This window comes from Dermacentor variabilis, unplaced genomic scaffold (assembly GCF_050947875.1).
Source record: "Dermacentor variabilis isolate Ectoservices unplaced genomic scaffold, ASM5094787v1 scaffold_13, whole genome shotgun sequence".
Lineage (NCBI taxonomy): Eukaryota > Metazoa > Arthropoda > Arachnida > Ixodida > Ixodidae > Dermacentor > Dermacentor variabilis.
The window spans coordinates 28985368-29007584 of NW_027460291.1; the positions used below are offsets into that span (position 1 = coordinate 28985368).

At 52.8% G+C, this 22217-nt stretch overlaps 1 protein-coding gene across 1 annotated transcript in view; it reads left to right on the forward strand.

The window, feature by feature from the left end:
- LOC142566813 (cholinesterase-like) overlaps nucleotides 1-22217 on the forward strand; it is a 65836-nt gene that overhangs the window by 22976 nt on the left and 20643 nt on the right. The window contains exon 2 of the mRNA XM_075677693.1: nucleotides 504-1980. Within this exon, the coding sequence (XP_075533808.1) occupies nucleotides 530-1980 (1451 nt within the window). The 5' untranslated portion in view covers nucleotides 504-529. The remainder of the gene's footprint in view (nucleotides 1-503; nucleotides 1981-22217) is intronic.

The window sequence follows — 22217 nt, forward strand, 5'->3', positions numbered from 1 at the left end:
TGATGGTGAGGCACACTGTAGTGGTGGACTCCGGATTAATTTTGACCACCCGGGGTTCTTTAAGATGCACCCAATACGCGATACACTGGAGGTTTTCCTGTCATTGCACTTTGTCCCATCGAATTGCCGCCACCGTGGCCGGGATTTGATCCCGCGTCCTCGGGCTTAGCAGCGCAACGCCAAAGCCACTACGCCCCCAGGGCGGGTCGCCTGACGTGACATGTGCTTCTTAACATCACTTCAAAACCTACCAGCGACATGCATCTCAGATGTAGTCACTCGATCGGAATATTGCCCCACTGAACACAGATTGCACGGATTTTAGCCTCGTATAATGTATTTTTAGAGTAAACTTTAGTCATTGTAGCACCACGGAACCTTCGTGGCACCGTATTACGGAACTGAAAACCGCCTTGCACATTAGTTGTTTTTGCAACCCAACGCAAACGTAATGATGTGGGATGCAACAGTTAATTTATCTACATGTCTTGTTGCTTCCTTAGGTGCATCACGAGCGTCCTGCGCGACAATGAGACCTGCAGTCTTCTTGCTGAGCTTGTTCTACTGCTCAGCATTGGCATCTCAAAGCAAGTTGATAGCGTCGACATCCCAAGGCCCGCTGATAGGTAAAACGGAAAGATTCGATGGCAATACGGTGGAGGCATATCTGGGTATCCCCTATGCCCAGCCGCCTGTAGGAAAGCTGCGATTCCGCAAGCCCGTTCCTCTGGCCTCGTGGAATGGAACGTACGACGCACGCAAGGCCAAACATTCCTGCATACAGACCTTGTACCCCATTATCTTTCACATAGAAACAGACCTCTCGGAAGACTGCCTTTACTTAAATGTTTGGACTCCAAGCAAAGGGGGGCCCCGCAGGCCCGTCTTGGTTTGGATCCATGGCGGGGCTTTCAAGTTCGGCTCTTCTCACGAGCGCTGGTACAATGGTGCTGCACTTGCCTCCCTGAACAATGTCGTTGTAGTGTCCCTAAACTACAGACTCGGCTTGTTCGGTTTCTTGAATTCCGGTGATGAAGAAGCCCCAGGAAACATGGGCCTATGGGACCAGAATGAGGCCCTCAAGTGGATCCAGAGGAACATCGGGAATTTCGGCGGAGACCCCGACCTTGTCACACTGTTCGGAGAGAGCGCCGGCAGCATGAGTGTACACGCCCACGTGTTGTCTCCGCATAGCAAGGGACTCTTCAGGCGAGCATTTATGCTCAGTGGTACGCTCAGCTACAACTTGCCTGTAGAAAGCATTTCCGAGAGCGTTCAGAGAGGCGACGTGGTGGCCCGGATTCTAGGTTGCGCTGGCTCGCGCGTGGCTCAGTTGCGGTGTCTGCGCGCAAAGGGTGCCGAGGAGCTGCATAAGGCAGCCGAGGAAGCTGCCTCCAACAGGATCGTCACTTTCTTCCCAACGTCTAAATCCGAATTCCTGCCGGTGCTTCCTTCTCACGCGGCTCCGACGAAAGACTACGACCCCGTTGACACTCTTGTCAGCGTCACGGCGGACGAAGGCGCCTTTGCGGCCATATTCCAACCAGACACGAGGCTCTGGGCACAGGAGCTCCCTCAGCTAGATGATGAGGCCTTAAAAAAGACCATCCAGGTCCTCATTCAAGTGTGGAGCTTGGACAGAGTGCTTCCCATAGGCATATCGTACATCGACAGAGTGGCTTCAAATGGCAAGCAGGCTGTAAGGAAAGCACTGATAGATTTTGCGGGAGATGCTTATTTCAAGTGTCCCTCAATGGCGTTCAGCCGAAGCCACTCTCGGGATGGAGGCAAGGTGTACGCATTCGTGTTCGGCTACCGGTCCGACAAGTACGAATTCCCCGAGTTTTTTGGAGTGCCGCACACGAGTGATATTCCGTACTACATGGGAGGGCCTTTCCTGGACGCAGAAAAGTACACGGACAAAGACCGAGAAGTGAGCAGGAAAGCCATGGACATCTTGGTGTCATTCGCAAAAACAGGGTATGTTCACCGCTTATGCCAAGCGCAATGCGCAAGGCTCTTCCCGCTTGTGCTTTTTAAAAATTATTGTAGATATATGTAATTGAAGGATAGGTTGGCATCCTTATCGACACCGGCTGCTCCTCCTGGCAGGGCAAGCAAAACAAGATACTCAAAAAGACTTAAAAGCACTGGAGACCATCAAATATCGTAAATATTTGCGAATTTTCCGAACGAATAAAGAAAGACACAGAATGGAGTAAAATGACATAAACAGATACATAAAGTTCTGTAACGAAGTGAAAGTGCTAAAAAAGTATGAAAGCACGCAAATAAGCTGAGAGTTTTGCAGATTCAGCGGCTGCCGTACGTACACATACGCACATAACAAGACGCATAAACAACACACAACAAAATCAGACGTGAGCCACACATTTAGGATCTACGGCATTAAAACAAACAGTAGTGGCCTCAACCATGAACGCTCAAAACTAGCGTAATATTTTTGTATTTTACACGAATATTTTAAAAGCCACAAGTGCTCTTTTTTGATAAACAGGGTCAAGACACCAAATTTTACGACATACAAACTAATCATCGCATATCAAAGCTAAGCGTCCCACAGCGCAAATTTGCGATAATTCGGTGCGGCAAAAAATTTGAATTCGCATTTTTTATTTTGTCACGTTACAGGCGACGGTGAAGAAAGGCGCATTGTCAAAGCTGTGAATTAGGAATTTAACTCGTTATTGCGTAAACTTGTGCCCAGAGAAACAAGTAAAGGCACGTTTATAGTCCGACGTTATCGGCGCGCGGGCGAGCGTCGTTCGCGGTCAGTCACGCTACGTCGGTTGCGCTGCGCCAGCCGAGATGCCATCCCCTCTATACTTCAACGCGCGCGCCGTCGGCTGTTATCTTCGGAGCATGCGCAGAACGTTCGCCAAGTTGCGCGCCGTCCGCAAAAGCCGTCTGCGGAGTTGTGTTGGCGCCTTTTTCTTCGCGCGCAATGCATTGTGGGTCGACGCGGTCGGCGGCGCCGGCGCGCGAATGGATCAGGAGCGAAATTTGCGCCGAGCCCGTCGGGGCGCGCTGGCAGCCGCCGGTTACGTCGGCGCTGCAGTGCGTCGGACTATAGAAGGAGTTGTTTTCGCCAACGTAACGTAGCGTGCGCGAGCGCGCGCGCGCGCGCGCGTTACGTCGGACTATATTTACGCCTTAACACTCAAGCACAACGATAGCGGCGAGCGTCTGCGTTCGGGATAAGACGCGTCGACTATTTACACGCGACTCATTCAACTTTCCTGCGTAATCGCTGGTGCTAGCAAATGTTCTAGAATGAACATCAGTGTTATCGTCGCACACGCAACCTGATTTCACAAGGCTTGTCAACAACACAAAACAGAGAGAACCAGCGATAACATTCGAGAAACTTGCAATACAGAATTGCGCTCGCCTTGCACTGGCCGACAACTTTACAAATTTGTTAGCCGTGGAAATGCGGTCACCGGAAAAAGTTGAACAAGTCCACGTGTCAATATCGGAGTTGAATCGTAAACAGTCTCGCAACACTAATTGTAATGAAATGAAAGCACACCCCCACCAACAGCGCCTTCGGAATAACTGAACGCAGTCTCGTTTTATCCTGCACATGGCAGTGCTCAAGCGGTACGGAAAGAAGCTCATCTGCAACTGAGTTTTGTTGAAAAAAAATTATAACTCGAGCATTCATACGCACACGCTGATAAGGACGCACTGAATTATCAACCACTATTCGGTAACAGCACTTCTTTGTCTATGAGATGCACTCACGGCACGCTGATATATATATATATATATATATATATATATATATATATATATATATATATATATATATATATATATATATATATATATATAATGTTGTCACGTAGAGGTGACAGTGAAGAAGGCAGCACACCTGTGATTATTAAAACTAGCGTTTTATTGGGCGAACTTTGCCCTCACAAGCAGGCTACACTCCACTAACAACGATACCGGCGAACACACTCGGCGATCGTCGAGAGTGGGATCAGCGGGTCAAGCGCGTCGGCTTTTATACATCAGTCGTCAAATGTTCCAGAGTAATCGCTGGGACCCGCGCGTCTTCCACAAAGCTCTACACTATTCGCGTCGCGAATACAAGCAATCAGATTACACAATGTTCGGGGACAGACAGCGGATAGAACCATCGATAACATTTCAGAAACTTCCGATACATCCAGGCGCGCCCGGCGCTGTGCGATAACATTTGTTAGGCGGTGAAACGTGGTCGCCCGATAAAAATAAAGAAGTACAAGTGTCAATACCGCCCCCCCCCCCCCTTTAAGAGCGTCGGCCCGATGCTACAAACAAAGGAAAGAAATAAACAAAAACACCCGTAGCAAAGAAACAACAAAATAAGGAAGTTCGTCAGCGAGCGTAAAAGGGCTTAAGACGCGCCACGTGGACCACTTCAGATGATGCGCGGCGCCGCTGTGAATGCGAAGTGCTGTCTGGCACGACCTCGTAGTCCAGTGCGCCAATACGTCGGATGATCTTGTAGGGTCCGAAATAGCGTCGCAATAGTTTCTCACTCAGTCCTCGTCGGCGTATCGGGGTCCAAACCCAAACCCGGTCGCCGGGCTGGTCCTTGACGCATCGTCGTCGGTGGTTGTAGTGTCGGCTGTCAGTACGCTGCTGGTTCTTGATCCGTAGGCGGGCGAGCTGTCGGGCTTCTTCGGCGCGCTGGAGATAGGTGGCGACGTCAAGATTGTCTTCGTCAGTGACGTGCGGCAGCACGGCGCCGAGCGTCGTCGCCGGGTAGCTGCCGTAAACCAGCTTGAACGGCGTGATCTGTGTTGTTTCTTGCACCGCCGTGTTGTAAGCAAAGGTTATGTATGGCGGGACCGCGTCCCACGTCTTTTGCTCGACGTCGACGTACATTGCTAGCATGTCGGCGAGGGTCTTGTTCAGGCGCTCCGTGAGACCATTCGTCTGCTTATGGTTGGCAGTTGTCCTCCTGTGGCTTGTCTGGCTGTATTGCAGAATGGCTTGGGTGAGCTCTGCTGTAAAGGCTGTCCCTCTGTCTGTGATGAGGACTTCTGGGGCACCATGTCGCAGCAGGATGTTCTCAACGAAAAATTTCGCCACATCGGCGGCGCTGCCTTTCGGTAGAGCTTTAGTTTCAGCGAAGCGGGTGAGATAGTCCGTCGCCACGACGATCCACTTATTTCCGGATGTTGATGTCGGAAATGGTCCCAACAAATCCATCCCGATCTGCTGAAAGGGTTGGCAAGGAGGTTAGATCGGCTGTAGTAAACCTCCTGGCCTTGTCGGTAGTGTCTTGCGTCGCTGAGATCTCGGCATGTCTTGACGTAACGGGCGACGTAGGCGGTCAGATGCGGCCAGTATTACCTTTCCTGTATCTTCGACAGCGTCCGGCAGAATCCGAGGTGCCCAGCGGTTGGATCGCCATGTAGGGCATGCAGTACTTCTGGACGCAGCGCCGACGGAACAACAAGAATGTAGCTGGCGCGGACTGCGAGAAGTTCTTCACGAGCAGGTTGTTTTGTAGCATGAACTAAGACAATCCGCGCTTAAATCCCCTAGGGACAACGTCGGTGTTCCCTTCCAAAAACTCGACGAGGCCTTTTAGCTCCGGTTCTCCTCGTTGCTGTTTAGTGAAGTCTTCCGCGCTTATTATTCCGAGGAAGGCGTTGTCGTCCTCGTCATATTGCGGTGGGGGATCGATGGGGGCGCTTGATAAGTAGTCGGCATCAGAGTGTTTTCGTCCGGACTTGTAGATTACAGTGACGTCATATTCTTGCAGTCTGAGGCTTCACCGCGCCAGCCGTCCTGAAGGCTCTTTTAAGTTAGCTAGCCAATACAACGCATGATGGTCGCTGACCATTTTGAATAGCCTGTCATATAGAGAAGGGCGAAATTTTGCTGTAGCCCAAATGATGGCGAGGCATTCCTTTTCAGTCGTAGAATAATTGCCTTCCGCTTTTCACAGGGACCGGGTAGCACGAAATAACACCCGTTCGAGTCCGTCTTTCCTCCGGACTAGGACGGCACCGAGGCCTAGGCGACTGGCATCAGTGTGGATTTCGGTATCGGCGTCCTCTTCGAAGTGTGCAAGTACCGGCGGAGACTGCATGCGTCGCTTGAGTTCTTGAAATGCGTCGGCCCGTGGCATTTCCCACTTGAACTCGGCATCACATTTGGTTAGATGTGTTAGCGGCTCAGCGATGCGGGTAAAGTCCTTGACAAAGCGCCTATAGTAGGCACACATGCCAAGGAATCTATGCACTGCCTTCTTGTCGGTGGGTTGCGGGAGCTTTGCGATGGCAACTGTCTTCTGCGGGTCGGGGCGTACTCCAGATTTGCTGATGACGTGGCCTAGGAACAGAAGCTCATCGTAAGCTAAGCGGCACTTTTCCGGCTTCAGAGTCAGCCCTGATGAGTTGATGGCCTTTAATACTGTCCCAAGCCGCTTACGGTGATCGTCGAAATTTGCGGCGAAGACAACGACGTCATAGAAGTAAACAAGACATGTCTGCCACTTCAATCCTGCTAACACCGTGTCCATGACGCGCTGAAACGTCGCAGGTGCCGAGGATAGTCCGAATGGCATGATTTTGAACTCGTAGAGGCCGTCTGGTGTGATGAAGGCGGTCTTTTCGCGATCTGCCTCGTCGACTTCTATTTGCGAGTAGCCAGACTTGAGGTCAATCGACGAGAAGTATTTAGCGTTGCGGAGCCGACCCAATGCGTCGTGTATCCGTGGGACGGGGTATACGTCCTTCTTCGTGACCTTGTTCAGTCGACGATAATCGACGCAGAAGCCTAGGGTTCCGTCCTTTTTCTTCACCAGGAGTACAGGAGATGCCCACGGGCTTTTCGACGGCTGGATGATGTCGTCGTGCAGCATTTCGTCGACGTCTTGCCTAATAGCTTCACGTTCTCGCTTTGAAACGCGATGAGGGCTCTGGCGGAGCGGTCGAGCGCACTCTTCGGTTATTATGCGATGCTTTGCAACTGGTGTTTGTCGAATCCTCGATGACGTCGAAAAGCAGTCTTTGTATCGGTGGAGCACACTTCTGAGCTGTTACTGCTTAATCATAGGGAGACCTGGATTTACGTCGAAGTCTGATTCGGGAACTATGGTCCGCCGGGTAGATGCGGCAGAATCGGAGAGGACAAAGACATTGATGGTTTCCACGATTTCCTCAATGTACGCGATTGCCGTGCCCTTGCTGATGTGCTTAAACTCTTGGCTGTAGTTGGTTAGCACTACTTCCGCTTTCCCTCTGTGGAGTCTAGCGATCCCTCTTGCGACGCAAATTTCACGGTCGAGCAGTAGCTGTTGGTCGCCCTCGATGACGCCTTCTACGTCAGCGGGTGTTTCGGTGCCGACGGAAATAATAACGCTGGAGCGCGGCGGGATGCTCACTTGATATTCGAGGACACTCAAGGCGTGGTGACTACGTGAGCTATCCGGCGGTATCGCTTAATCTTTCGACAGCGTTATCGATTTCGACTTCAGGCGGATGATTGCGCCATGTTGGTTCAGGAAGTCCATGCAGAGAATGACGTCTCGTGAACACTGTTGGAGGATAACGACGGAGGCAGGGTAAGTCCGGTGATGAACGGTAATTCTCGCCGTGCAGATTCCAATCGGCGTAATGAAATGTCCTCCAGCGGTCCGAATTTGAGGGCTTTCCCATGCAGTTTTAACTTTCTTCAACTGGGCGGCGATGTGTGCACTCATTACGGAGTAATCGGCACACATTCGACGGCACACGCAGTCCACTAAGGCGGTGACTGTGTGGCCGTCGAGAAGCACGTCGAGGTCGGTGGTTCTTTGTCTTGCATTACAGTTAGGTCTTGGCGTCGGGTCACGGCTGCGTCGCGTTGGCCTGTGTCTGGTATATGACTTTGTCAGGTCGTCTTTCTTTGGAGAATTTTTGCTTCCAGACTTCGTCGGGACGGCGGCGTGTCTTTGTTATGTCGTCGAGATTGTCTCTTCGGCGTCTTCGTCGGCGGCGTGGGATCTTCCTCAGTTTCTTTTTATTTCATTTTCAGTTCATTTTATTACCTTAAAGACCCCTTGCGGGGTATTACATAAGGGGTGGGTGGTACAAAAATACATGAGGTTGCCCACTATGTTATTTTACAGAAGGCAGATGAGGCGGCGATGGCAGTGACGAGGTGGGGAAGGCCGTTTCAGTCTTTAGCTGTACGATGAAAGAAATGATGACGAGCAGGTGACAGTGCGTGCGCGTGGGCCACGCGCACGCAAATGTGGGTGGCCACAGGCCACCCACATTTAGTGGGTGGCCTGTGCGCAGCAATACGCGTGAATGTGGCCAAATGTAAGGTGCGTGGCGAAGCGAGCTGGTGTAGAATTTATGGAATAATGATAAGCTCACGATACGGCGATGGTGCGCTAGTGTGTCCAAACCAGACTCCACTTTTAATGGTGATACGCTGATATCATATGAGTATGTCGAGTGAATGTATCTTACGGCGCGGTTCTGTATGGATTCTAATGCGTTGCTGAGGCAAATCTGGTGAGGATGCCATATGGGTGATTCGTATTCGAGTTTTGGCCTAACCAGTGCTTTATATGCTAGTAGTTTTACCTGTAGAGGAGCATTGCGGAGGTTGCGTTTCAGAAATCTCAAGGTTTTGTTAGCAGATGATATAATGTTAGTTATATGCGAGCACCAGTTTAAATCATGCGTGATCGTAATACCTAGGTACTTAATAGAGTTTACAGTGTCGATTGGGACGTCCTTAATTATGCAGAGGAAGTCATGCCGATTACGGCTGCGGGAAATTGACATAGATTTGCATTTATTATTGTCTACGACCATTATCCAGTGATCACAGCAGGCTGTAATGTTGTTCAGGTCATTTTAGAGATAAATGCAGTCATTACTGTAAGTGATAGTTCGATAGACAACGCAATCATCAGCAAACATACGAATCTGAGAGGAAACATGCAATGGAAGATCGTTTATGTATATTAGGAAAAAGAGGGGACCTAAGACTGAACCTTGCGGTACGCCTGATGTTACGGGAACAAATTCTGAGGTAGTATTGTTAACACTGACGGACTGTGATCGGTTACGAAGAAATTATTTTATCCATGATAGGACATTGGGGTGGAAGTTCAAGCGAGAAAGTTTTAATAATAAGCGGCGATGAGCTACTTTATCGAACGCCTTTGCAAAGTGAAGAAAGATGATATCGGTCACAGTGTTAGTATCGAGATTTCAGTGTAGGTCATGAAAAAATGTAGCTAATTGAGTGTCACATGACAGGCCTCTACGGAAGCCATGTTGCGACGGATGGAAAAAGTTACTACTGTCTAGGAAATTCATTAGGTGGGAGTATATGACGTGTTCCATTATTTTGCAAGGGATATCAGTTATGGATATTGGACGATAATTTAAGGGTGAATCACGGTTACCTGATTTAAAGACTGGAACGACCTTGCTCTTTTTCCACTCGTTAGGGAGCGTGCCTGATGATAGTGATTGGGAATACAGCAGGGTTAAATACATGGCAGAGATGCGCTTCGTGTCTTTTAAAAGCTTTGGCGTAATATCGTCAACACCAGCTGATGAAGGTAACTTATGATTATTAATGAGTGCGGATATTCCATCTGGTGAAAAAATAATATCCGGCATTGGAGACATGACAGCAACTGGGAAAACAGGAAGAGGCATGTTTGGTTCAGTAGTGAAAACAGATGAATATGCATTATTAAACAGTTTGGCGCAGTCAATATCAGGTAAAATTTCACCATCTTTCGAAATTCTGACACAAGGGGATGACTGGGGATTCATAACCTGCCAAAATTTTTTGGGGTTACTGCTGATAATGCCGGGTAGGTCTGAATGAAGAAATGAGTGCTTCTGTTGCCTGATAGCTATCAGGTAGGCGCGTTCAGATACGTAGTATTTTTTCCAGGAGCTAGGGCTTGGCCTCAGTTTAGCGGAGCGAAATTGACGTTTCTTTTTGTTTTCCAGTTTTTTTAGCGCGTTCGTTAACTATGGTTTATTGCGATTAGAGCGAAGTAAGCTAGTTGGTATAAACTGCGCAACGAGGTTAGCCATCTTAGTTTGGAAGAGCAACCAGTTTTCTTGTATTGAGCGATTTTCAAAACCTACTTCAAATGATTGATAGAATGCGACTAGTTCGTTGTTTATCCTGGTATAATTCCCCTTTTCGTACAGGCGGATTGTTTTCTGATCGCACTATAGGTGAAAATGAGAAAACAGCGTGGATTACTTTGTGATCACTTATTTCGCGTAGGTAGCTAATGGCGGACATGCTTTCAGGATGAGTGGTTAGTGTGAGGTCACGGATGTTAGCCGAGCCGTGAGTTGCACGCGTTGGCTCTGTTATCAATGGGAGAGGTTAAAATTAAGGCAAATATTATATATATGACCAATTGATGTGTGGGTAATTGAAATCCACAAATATCAAGATGCAAGCGTTCGGGAATTTTTTTGTTAATTGGTTCAAGGTGCTATTGAGATGGCGGGGGAAGTCAGGATTACTGTTGGGGGGACGATAACAGACGACAAGAAGTAGTAGCTGCGGATTAGCGCGAATGATAAGCCATAAAATTTCTAGGTCAGTGGCCACATTGACTGTGAAGCACATTGTTTTTTTTACTGCGATAAGAACGCCGCCGCCCCCGAGTGCCCTGCCTATCTTTACGAAAAACATCGAAATTCGGTAGTTCACAGAGAACTTCACCGTCAGTGACATAATTGGTTCGACGAACAGCAACCGCACCTCCATCGGTTGCTGCTTTTAGTTTTCCGGATATGGGCTCGCAGACCGGCCCCAGGCTGGGCCAGTGTATGGTCGGCGCTGCGGCGACAGGTAGCGGCTTGGTGACGGCGAACGGGACGGTCGTCGTAGGCTCCACTGAGTGGTAGCGAAATAGTCGGCGATATCGCGAGGTCGTTGGCTAATCTGTGGTAGCGGCGCGTTAACGGCGAATCTCCGGGTATGGGCATCGGCGGTAGACGTGACCCGCTTCTCCGCAGTGGTAACAGAGCGGGCGGTGGTCAGGGGCGCGCCAACTGTCCGTCTTCTTTGGGTAGCTTCGCTGGACGACGGGTGGACGAGCTGCTGACGGCAGCGGACGGCGGAACTCTGTCGTTACAGCGCTCTGGCGTGGACGCGGAGTGTTACTTTGACGGCGGGCGACGGCGGCGTTGGTCATCGCTTCAGGCTGGGCCTGTGGCGATTTCAGCTGGCCTTGGGGGAGTTCCATTGACCGCTAGATTTCTTCTCCCACAACATCCGCGATCGACGCAACCCGAGGCTGGGATCTTGGGAACATCCTCTGAAGTTCCTCTCGCACGACCGCTCTAATGGTCTTGCGTAGGTCGTCGGTGGGCAATGATTGAACTTTGGCGCAGTTTGCTCGGCTTGCGCGGCGGTTGAATTGCCGGTTTGGCATTTCCAGAGTTTTCTCGACGCTCGTGGCCATGTGAAGAAACTCTTCGACGGTTTTCGGTGGATTTCGTATCATTCCGGCGAAAAGTTCTTGCTTGACGCCACGCATGAGTAGGCGAAGCTTTTTCTTCTCGGACATTTCGGGGTCGGCGTGGCGGAACAGGCACGTCATTTCCTCGGTGAAAATCGCTATGTTTTCGTCAGGTAGTTGTACTCTGGCTTCTAGCATAACTTCGGCCCTTTCCTTACGCACGACGCTCGTAAAGGTCCGCAGGAAGGCGCTACGGAACAGGTCCCATGTTGTCAGGGTCGACTCCCGGTTCTCAATCCACGTCCTGGCGGCGTCTTCTAAGGCGAAGTGTACATGCCGCAGCTTGTCGTCGGAGTCCCAGTTGTTGAAAGTCGCGGTTCATTCATATGTCTCGAGCCAGGTTTCGGGGTCTTCAGAAGATGACCCATGAAATGTTGGTGGGTCCCGACGTGGTTGCAGCAGAATGGCGGATGCTGGGGCTGCCATTGGGGTTTCTGACTTGGGCTTGATCCCTCTGGTCCGCTGGGGAAGAGGTCCGTATTTCGCTCGCAATCCTTGCTACCTACGGCTTGCTCGCTGGTCCTTGGCGACGTTGGTGTTGTCTTCGGGTTTCGGGCTTGGATCGCGGCTTTGCGGGGGCGTCCGGTACATGAACTCACTAGCACCTCCACCAGATGTCACGTAGTAGTGACGGTGAAGAAGGAAGCAAAACTGTAATTAATGAAGCTAGCGTTTTATTGAGCGAACTTGTGCCCTCAGAAGCAGGCTACATTCAAAGAACAACGATAGCGGCGAACACACTCGGTGATCGTCGAAAATGTGATCAGCGGGTCAAGCGCGTCGGCTTTTATACATCAGTCGTCAAATGTTCCAAAGTAATGGCTGGGACCCGTGTGTCTTCCACAAAGTTCCACACTATTCGTGCCGCGAATACAAGCAGTCAGCTTACACAATGTTCGGTCACAGACACCGGGTGGAACCATCAATAACATTCCGGAAACTTCCGATACATCCAGGCGCGTCCGGTGCTGTGCGATAATATTTTTAGGCGGTGAAGCGTGGTCGCCCGATAAAAATAACTTAGTACACGTGTCAATACATAGTATGCATACGAGGGGCTAATTTTAAATTTTTCTGTAATTTTGAACGATCGCCTGTGCAAAGTAGCATAATTCTTGCACTTAAAGGGAAGCTGTAGGGTTTTCCAGAAAAAAGTGAGTGAAGAACTGTACGTAATGATTTTCAACCCTCCGAATTCGTATATCGCATCGAAATTGAGCTAAAGAAAGCGCAAACAGATTTTATTTTGACGAAAAGTGCAGCAGCAGACTCGGGCAGCTAGCGCGACTCGTTTCCGTCTGTGATTGGTCGGGCGCCTCGTGACGTCAACATTGGTGCTCGTCCGGATTGGCCGCTGCCACCACACATGCAGCACGGTGCAAGATGGTTTGGCGCTGTGGTTTGGTAAGACGGTAATGATAAATTTCGAGAGCTTGCGCTTCTCTGAGGAGTTCGGCAATGCCTCCTACATGTATACGTAGCCGGCCTCTCCAAGAAGCAAAAGATGGTGGTAGCAAGCAGTACTTTCGACGCGAACGAAAGCGAAGTGTTAGCATCTCCTCGTGTTAGAAATGTTCTTTGGGGAGTATGTTTTTTTTTTTTTTGCAAATCTGTATTCAACAATCCAGTGAGTTCGTTTCCGGGCAAACAACTGTACTGTTATGTTCCTGCATGCCTCTTCGTGGAACGTAAGGAAAGATGCGATCGTCGGCATTTGTGCGCTTCCCCAAAGCTGTCGGCAATCTACACAGACGGTTGACATGCGGGAAAAGTTTTCCGGCTGTTGTAGCACGTGTAGTGGCCTCCATCAGCGCGCCATCCGCACGCTACTCGTAACCGGAGCCGTAAAGGCGATGAATTCCGTCGGCTACGTGAGACAGCCGCTTTCTCTCTGTGCGTGAGGGCGAGGGCAGCGTCCTGGCGTGCGCGGGCTTTCAAACACATGAAAACTTTACACTTGCACTGCATTATTGCAGCTGCATGTTGGCTGTTTCACAACACACGTGCGAATAGAAAATTAACGGCGGTTTGCGACCAAACCTGCGTCAAGGGTGGGAGATGAAAATGTACCTTCCGTTCAGCCTGTTAACACGAAGGAGCTAGCAATAAATCAAAATCCTGGTTTGGACGAGTTTGGTGTATTCAGAAGGTCTTCAAGACCAGTTACCATCCGTCCGCCCGCACCCGTCCCGCGTTTGCGCGTTCGTTCCTTTTCACGCTGCCTTTAGAAAGCCTGGTAGCAGAAAGTCGTACTCTACTCATTCACGCCTTATTGATAAACACTGATAGTAATCGTCGTCACGGAAGTGGTTAGAGCACAGCACTGTTGTTCTTGAGCGCTTGAAATTGTTTTGCTTCACAGCAGCCTCCCACTTAGCTGCAAGCTTGTCTTGCGGGGAGTAACGGAACATCGTCGCGGCCGCTGGTGGTCATACAACCGTAGGCTGCACAGAACGCCGGCCTGATCGGCCCACCACTTCAATTGATGCTGCGCACGTCAACTACCACTCTACATACACACAAACAAAGGAATGCAGGCTCGAGTGAGGCAGATTATGACGGCACGCACACAGAAACAAGCGCGGTCAGGCACGGTCGCGGAGACTGCGAAGGAGCGGAACACCAGTGCTGACGTCACTACGCCGCGGTTTCCGGTCTCCGCTCACATCGTCAGCGTCAGCAGCAGCGCGCGGCGCTCGAAGGGGGGCGGAGCGACAGTGCAATTTTAACTGGCGATTACGTCTCTCCTAAGTGAAAAATCCCGCCCAAAATTTTACGCGCATGGTTAATAAGGTTCCCGCATCCGTATATGAGCATCTTATTGAATTCGACAGACTCTTCAGCTTCTCTTTAAGCTGGATTATTAAAATAGGTGGACATCCCCCTATAGCACGAGAAATGAAAACATATATTCGCGTAATTAAAAAATATTACTAACGAAATTCCTAACTATGCTTAAATGTTTTACGGCACATATTCCAATTTACAAATTGTAGACGGTGAGTTTTCAAAAGGTACACACTTGAAATAAATCTCCAGGATAACGCTAACTTCGAGATATTTCCCAGAGTGCGGGAAAAAATACATGACCATTCCGGTTACTTTATTTATTTCAATACATAAAACAGCGTATTGTTACAGACGTAAGTGGGAAAACAATGTATCTTTTACGGCGAGTTTGATGGTACAAACTGGTGTCATTCTTCACATTTATTCGAAGTAGTTACGCCTTGCAAACTCATCGGCTACAATTTCGTAAATTGCAATATGTGCGCAGTCATCGAGTGCGATTTGTTCATGTTTGCCTGTGCGGGGGTCACACCGTGCTTGTTAATTTAGTTAGCAAGCCAATCTCTACAGCAATTTACACAGCTGATAAAACTGCTAACTTTACCGCGTATGGCTGTCTAATAATTTGCTGTCGCAATCAATGCTTCGCCTTTTGGGCGAAATTGCGGCTATTTATGCAATCAACTAAGATGGTCCGAGTATATAGTACGAATTTAAAAATAAAAGCTGCAGTGCCTTATGGAAACAACATTTTTCATTAAAGCGCAGTGGATACGTCCTACCTGTTCATTTGGAAAAAAGAACAGAAGTGTCCGAGGATTACGCTACTCCCTAATGCGAAATTTGAGCACAGTTCGATATGTATTTTTATTTCTCAATATTATATGGACACAAATAATTTGAGACTGAAATCAGCGCACGGACGGGTAGTGGCCAAGTGCCGTCAGTGCCTTCACACAGAGAGGGGCAGTAGGCCGGGAACACTGGCATGATGAGCGGCATTGGAGGCAGCCGTGGTAAAAGACGACGACGAACGCACGGGCAGTGGCACGAGCGCGAGGGGCAGTACGGGAACGGTTGCGTGATGAGTGGCATCGGAGGGAACTGTGGCAAAAGACGACGACGAACGCGTGAGCTGTAGCACGGGTGCGAGGGGCAGTGTGGAAATGGTTACATGATGAGCGGCATTGGAGGCAGCCGTGGTAAAAGACGACGACGAACGCACGGGCAGTGGCACGAGCGCGAGGGGCAGTACGGGAACGGTTGCGTGATGAGTGGCATCGGAGGGAACTGTGGCAAAAGACGACGACGAACGCGTGAGCTGTAGCACGGGTGCGAGGGGCAGTGTGGAAATGGTTACATGATGAGCGGCATTGGAGGCAGCCGTGGTAAAAGACGACGACGAACGCACGGGCAGTGGCACGAGCGCGAGGGGCAGTACGGGAACGGTTGCGTGATGAGTGGCATCGGAGGGAACTGTGGCAAAAGACGACGACGAACGCGTGAGCTGTAGCACGGGTGCGAGGGGCAGTGTGGAAATGGTTACATGATGAGCGGCATTGGAGGCAGCTGTGGTAAAAGACGACGACGAACGCACGGGCAGTGGCACGAGCGCGAGGGGCAGTACGGGAACGGTTGCGTGATGAGTGGCATCGGAGGGAACTGTGGCAAAAGACGACGACGAACGCGTGAGCTGTAGCAAGGGTGCGAGGGGCAGTGTGGAAATGGTTACATGATGAGCGGCATTGGAGGCAGCCGTGGTAAAAGACGACGACGAACGCACGGGCAGTGGCACGAGCGCGAGGGGCAGTACGGGAACGGTTGCGTGATGAGTGGCATCGGAGGGAACTGTGGCAAAAGACGACGACGAACGCGTGAGCTGTAGCACGGGTGCGAGGGGCAGTGTGGAAATGGTTACATGATGAGCGGCATTGGAGGCAGCTGTGGTAAAAGACGACGACGAACGCACGGGCAGTGGCACGAGCGCGAGGGGCAGTACGGGAACGGTTGCGTGATGAGTGGCATCGGAGGGAACTGTGGCAAAAGACGACGACGAACGCGTGAGCTGTAGCACGGGTGCGAGGGGCAGTGTGGAAATGGTTACATGATGAGCGGCATTGGAGGCAGCCGTGGTAAAAGACGACGACGAACGCACGGGCAGTGGCACGAGCGCGAGGGGCAGTACGGGAACGGTTGCGTGATGAGTGGCATCGGAGGGAACTGTGGCAAAAGACGACGACGAACGCGTGAGCTGTAGCACGGGTGCGAGGGGCAGTGTGGAAATGGTTACATGATGAGCGGCATTGGAGGCAGCCGTGGTAAAAGACGACGACGAACGCACGGGCAGTGGCACGAGCGCGAGGGGCAGTACGGGAACGGTTGCGTGATGAGTGGCATCGGAGGGAACTGTGGCAAAAGACGACGACGAACGCGTGAGCTGTAGCACGGGTGCGAGGGGCAGTGTGGAAATGGTTACATGATGAGCGGCATTGGAGGCAGCTGTGGTAAAAGACGACGACGAACGCACGGGCAGTGGCACGAGCGCGAGGGGCAGTACGGGAACGGTTGCGTGATGAGTGGCATCGGAGGGAACTGTGGCAAAAGACGACGACGAACGCGTGAGCTGTAGCACGGGTGCGAGGGGCAGTGTGGAAATGGTTACATGATGAGCGGCATTGGAGGCAGCCGTGGTAAAAGACGACGACGAACGCACGGGCAGTGGCACGAGCGCGAGGGGCAGTACGGGAACGGTTGCGTGATGAGTGGCATCGGAGGGAACTGTGGCAAAAGACGACGACGAACGCGTGAGCTGTAGCACGGGTGCGAGGGGCAGTGTGGAAATGGTTACATGATGAGCGGCATTGGAGGCAGCTGTGGTAAAAGACGACGACGAACGCACGGGCAGTGGCACGAGCGCGAGGGGCAGTACGGGAACGGTTGCGTGATGAGTGGCATCGGAGGGAACTGTGGCAAAAGACGACAACGAACGCGTGAGCTGTAGCACGGGTGCGAGGGGCAGTGTGGAAATGGTTACATGATGAGCGGCATTGGAGGCAGCTGTGGTAAAAGACGACGACGAACGCACGGGCAGTGGCACGAGCGCGAGGGGCAGTACGGGAACGGTTGCGTGATGAGTGGCATCGGAGGGAACTGTGGCAAAAGACGACGACGAACGCGTGAGCTGTAGCACGGGTGCGAGGGGCAGTGTGGAAATGGTTACATGATGAGCGGCATTGGAGGCAGCTGTGGTAAAAGACGACGACGAACGCACGGGCAGTGGCACGAGCGCGAGGGGCAGTACGGGAACGGTTGCGTGATGAGTGGCATCGGAGGGAACTGTGGCAAAAGACGACAACGAACGCGTGAGCTGTAGCACGGGTGCGAGGGGCAGTGTGGAAATGGTTACATGATGAGCGGCATTGGAGGCAGCTGTGGTAAAAGACGACGACGAACGCACGAGCAGTGGCACGAGCGCGAGGGGCAGTACGGGAACGGTTGCGTGATGAGTGGCATCGGAGGGAACTGTGGCAAAAGACGACGACGAACGCGTGAGCTGTAGCACGGGTGCGAGGGGCAGTGTGGAAATGGTTACATGATGAGCGGCATTGGAGGCAGCCGTGGTAAAAGACGACGACGAACGCACGGGCAGTGGCACGAGCGCGAGGGGCAGTACGGGAACGGTTGCGTGATGAGTGGCATCGGAGGGAACTGTGGCAAAAGACGACGACGAACGCGTGAGCTGTAGCACGGGTGCGAGGGGCAGTGTGGAAATGGTTACATGATGAGCGGCATTGGAGGCAGCTGTGGTAAAAGACGACGACGAACGCACGGGCAGTGGCACGAGCGCGAGGGGCAGTACGGGAACGGTTGCGTGATGAGTGGCATCGGAGGGAACTGTGGCAAAAGACGACGACGAACGCGTGAGCTGTAGCACGGGTGCGAGGGGCAGTGTGGAAATGGTTACATGATGAGCGGCATTGGAGGCAGCTGTGGTAAAAGACGACGACGAACGCACGAGCAGTGGCACGAGCGCGAGGGGCAGTACGGGAACGGTTGCGTGATGAGTGGCATCGGAGGGAACTGTGGCAAAAGACGACGACGAACGCGTGAGCTGTAGCACGGGTGCGAGGGGCAGTGTGGAAATGGTTACATGATGAGCGGCATTGGAGGCAGCTGTGGTAAAAGACGACGACGAACGCACGGGCAGTGGCACGAGCGCGAGGGGCAGTACGGGAACGGTTGCGTGATGAGTGGCATCGGAGGGAACTGTGGCAAAAGACGACGACGAACGCGTGAGCTGTAGCACGGGTGCGAGGGGCAGTGTGGAAATGGTTACATGATGAGCGGCATTGGAGGCAGCTGTGGTAAAAGACGACGACGAACGCACGAGCGCGAGGGGCAGTACGGGAACGGTTGCGTGATGAGTGGCATCGGAGGGAACTGTGGCAAAAGACGACGACGAACGCGTGAGCTGTAGCACGGTTGCGAGGGGCAGTGTGGAAATGGTTACATGATGAGCGGCATTGGAGGCAGCTGTGGTAAAAGACGACGACGAACGCACGAGCAGTGGCACGAGCGCGAGGGGCAGTTGGAACGGTTGCGTGATGAGTGGCATCGGAGGGAACTGTGGCAAAAGACGACGACGAACGCGTGAGCTGTAGCACGGGTGCAAGGGGCAGTGTGGAAATGGTTACATGATAAGCGGCATTGGAGGCAGCTGTGGTAAAAGACGACGACGAACGCACGGGCAGTGGCACGAGCGCGAGGGGCAGTACGGGAACGGTTGCGTGATGAGTGGCATCGGAGGGAACTGTGGCAAAAGACGACGACGAACGCGTGAGCTGTAGCACGGGTGCGAGGGGCAGTGTGGAAATGGTTACATGATGAGCGGCATTGGAGGCAGCTGTGGTAAAAGACGACGACGAACGCACGGGCAGTGGCACGAGCGCGAGGGGCAGTACGGGAACGGTTGCGTGATGAGTGGCATCGGAGGGCACTGTGGCAAAAGACGACGACGAACGCGTGAGCTGTAGCACGGGTGCGAGGGGCAGTGTGGAAATGGTTACATGATGAGCGGCATTGGAGGCAGCTGTGGTAAAAGACGACGACGAACGCACGGGCAGTGGCACGAGCGCGAGGGGCAGTACGGGAACGGTTGCGTGATGAGTGGCATCGGAGGGCACTGTGGCAAAAGACGACGACGAACGCGTGAGCTGTAGCACGGGTGCGAGGGGCAGTGTGGAAATGGTTACATGATGAGCGGCATTGGAGGCAGCTGTGGTAAAAGACGACGACGAACGCACGAGCAGTGGCACGAGCGCGAGGGGCAGTACGGGAACGGTTGCGTGATGAGTGGCATCGGAGGGAACTGTGGCAAAAGACGACGACGAACGCGTGAGCTGTAGCACGGGTGCGAGGGGCAGTGTGGAAATGGTTACATGATGAGCGGCATTGGAGGCAGCTGTGGTAAAAGACGACGACGAACGCACGGGCAGTGGCACGAGCGCGAGGGGCAGTACGGGAACGGTTGCGTGATGAGTGGCATCGGAGGGAACTGTGGCAAAAGACGACGACGAACGCGTGAGCTGTAGCACGGGTGCGAGGGGCAGTGTGGAAATGGTTACATGATGAGCGGCATTGGAGGCAGCTGTGGTAAAAGACGACGACGAACGCACGAGCGCGAGGGGCAGTACGGGAACGGTTGCGTGATGAGTGGCATCGGAGGGAACTGTGGCAAAAGACGACGACGAACGCGTGAGCTGTAGCACGGGTGCGAGGGGCAGTGTGGAAATGGTTACATGATGAGCGGCATTGGAGGCAGCTGTGGTAAAAGACGACGACGAACGCACGGGCAGTGGCACGAGCGCGAGGGGCAGTACGGGAACGGTTGCGTGATGAGTGGCATCGGAGGGCACTGTGGCAAAAGACGACGACGAACGCGTGAGCTGTAGCACGGGTGCGAGGGGCAGTGTGGAAATGGTTACATGATGAGCGGCATTGGAGGCAGCTGTGGTAAAAGACGACGACGAACGCACGAGCAGTGGCACGAGCGCGAGGGGCAGTTGGAACGGTTGCGTGATGAGTGGCATCGGAGGGAACTGTGGCAAAAGACGACGACGAACGCGTGAGCTGTAGCACGGGTGCGAGGGGCAGTGTGGAAATGGTTACATGATGAGCGGCATTGGAGGCAGCTGTGGTAAAAGACGACGACGAACGCACGGGCAGTGGCACGAGCGCGAGGGGCAGTACGGGAACGGTTGCGTGATGAGTGGCATCGGAGGGAACTGTGGCAAAAGACGACGACGAACGCGTGAGCTGTAGCACGGGTGCGAGGGGCAGTGTGGAAATGGTTACATGATGAGCGGCATTGGAGGCAGCTGTGGTAAAAGACGACGACGAACGCACGGGCAGTGGCACGAGCGCGAGGGGCAGTACGGGGACGGTTGCATGATGAGCGGCATCGGAGGGAACTGTGGTAAAAGACGACGACGAACGCACGAGCAGTGGCACGAGCGCGAGGGGCAGTTGGAACGGTTGCGTGATGAGTGGCATCGGAGGGAACTGTGGCAAAAGACGACGACGAACGCGTGAGCTGTAGCACGGGTGCAAGGGGCAGTGTGGAAATGGTTACATGATAAGCGGCATTGGAGGCAGCTGTGGTAAAAGACGACGACGAACGCACGGGCAGTGGCACGAGCGCGAGGGGCAGTACGGGAACGGTTGCGTGATGAGTGGCATCGGAGGGAACTGTGGCAAAAGACGACGACGAACGCGTGAGCTGTAGCACGGGTGCGAGGGGCAGTGTGGAAATGGTTACATGATGAGCGGCATTGGAGGCAGCTGTGGTAAAAGACGACGACGAACGCACGGGCAGTGGCACGAGCGCGAGGGGCAGTACGGGAACGGTTGCGTGATGAGTGGCATCGGAGGGCACTGTGGCAAAAGACGACGACGAACGCGTGAGCTGTAGCACGGGTGCGAGGGGCAGTGTGGAAATGGTTACATGATGAGCGGCATTGGAGGCAGCTGTGGTAAAAGACGACGACGAACGCACGGGCAGTGGCACGAGCGCGAGGGGCAGTACGGGAACGGTTGCGTGATGAGTGGCATCGGAGGGCACTGTGGCAAAAGACGACGACGAACGCGTGAGCTGTAGCACGGGTGCGAGGGGCAGTGTGGAAATGGTTACATGATGAGCGGCATTGGAGGCAGCTGTGGTAAAAGACGACGACGAACGCACGGGCAGTGGCACGAGCGCGAGGGGCAGTACGGGAACGGTTGCGTGATGAGTGGCATCGGAGGGCACTGTGGCAAAAGACGACGACGAACGCGTGAGCTGTAGCACGGGTGCGAGGGGCAGTGTGGAAATGGTTACATGATGAGCGGCATTGGAGGCAGCTGTGGTAAAAGACGACGACGAACGCACGAGCAGTGGCACGAGCGCGAGGGGCAGTACGGGAACGGTTGCGTGATGAGTGGCATCGGAGGGAACTGTGGCAAAAGACGACGACGAACGCGTGAGCTGTAGCACGGGTGCGAGGGGCAGTGTGGAAATGGTTACATGATGAGCGGCATTGGAGGCAGCTGTGGTAAAAGACGACGACGAACGCACGGGCAGTGGCACGAGCGCGAGGGGCAGTACGGGAACGGTTGCGTGATGAGTGGCATCGGAGGGAACTGTGGCAAAAGACGACGACGAACGCGTGAGCTGTAGCACGGGTGCGAGGGGCAGTGTGGAAATGGTTACATGATGAGCGGCATTGGAGGCAGCTGTGGTAAAAGACGACGACGAACGCACGAGCGCGAGGGGCAGTACGGGAACGGTTGCGTGATGAGTGGCATCGGAGGGAACTGTGGCAAAAGACGACGACGAACGCGTGAGCTGTAG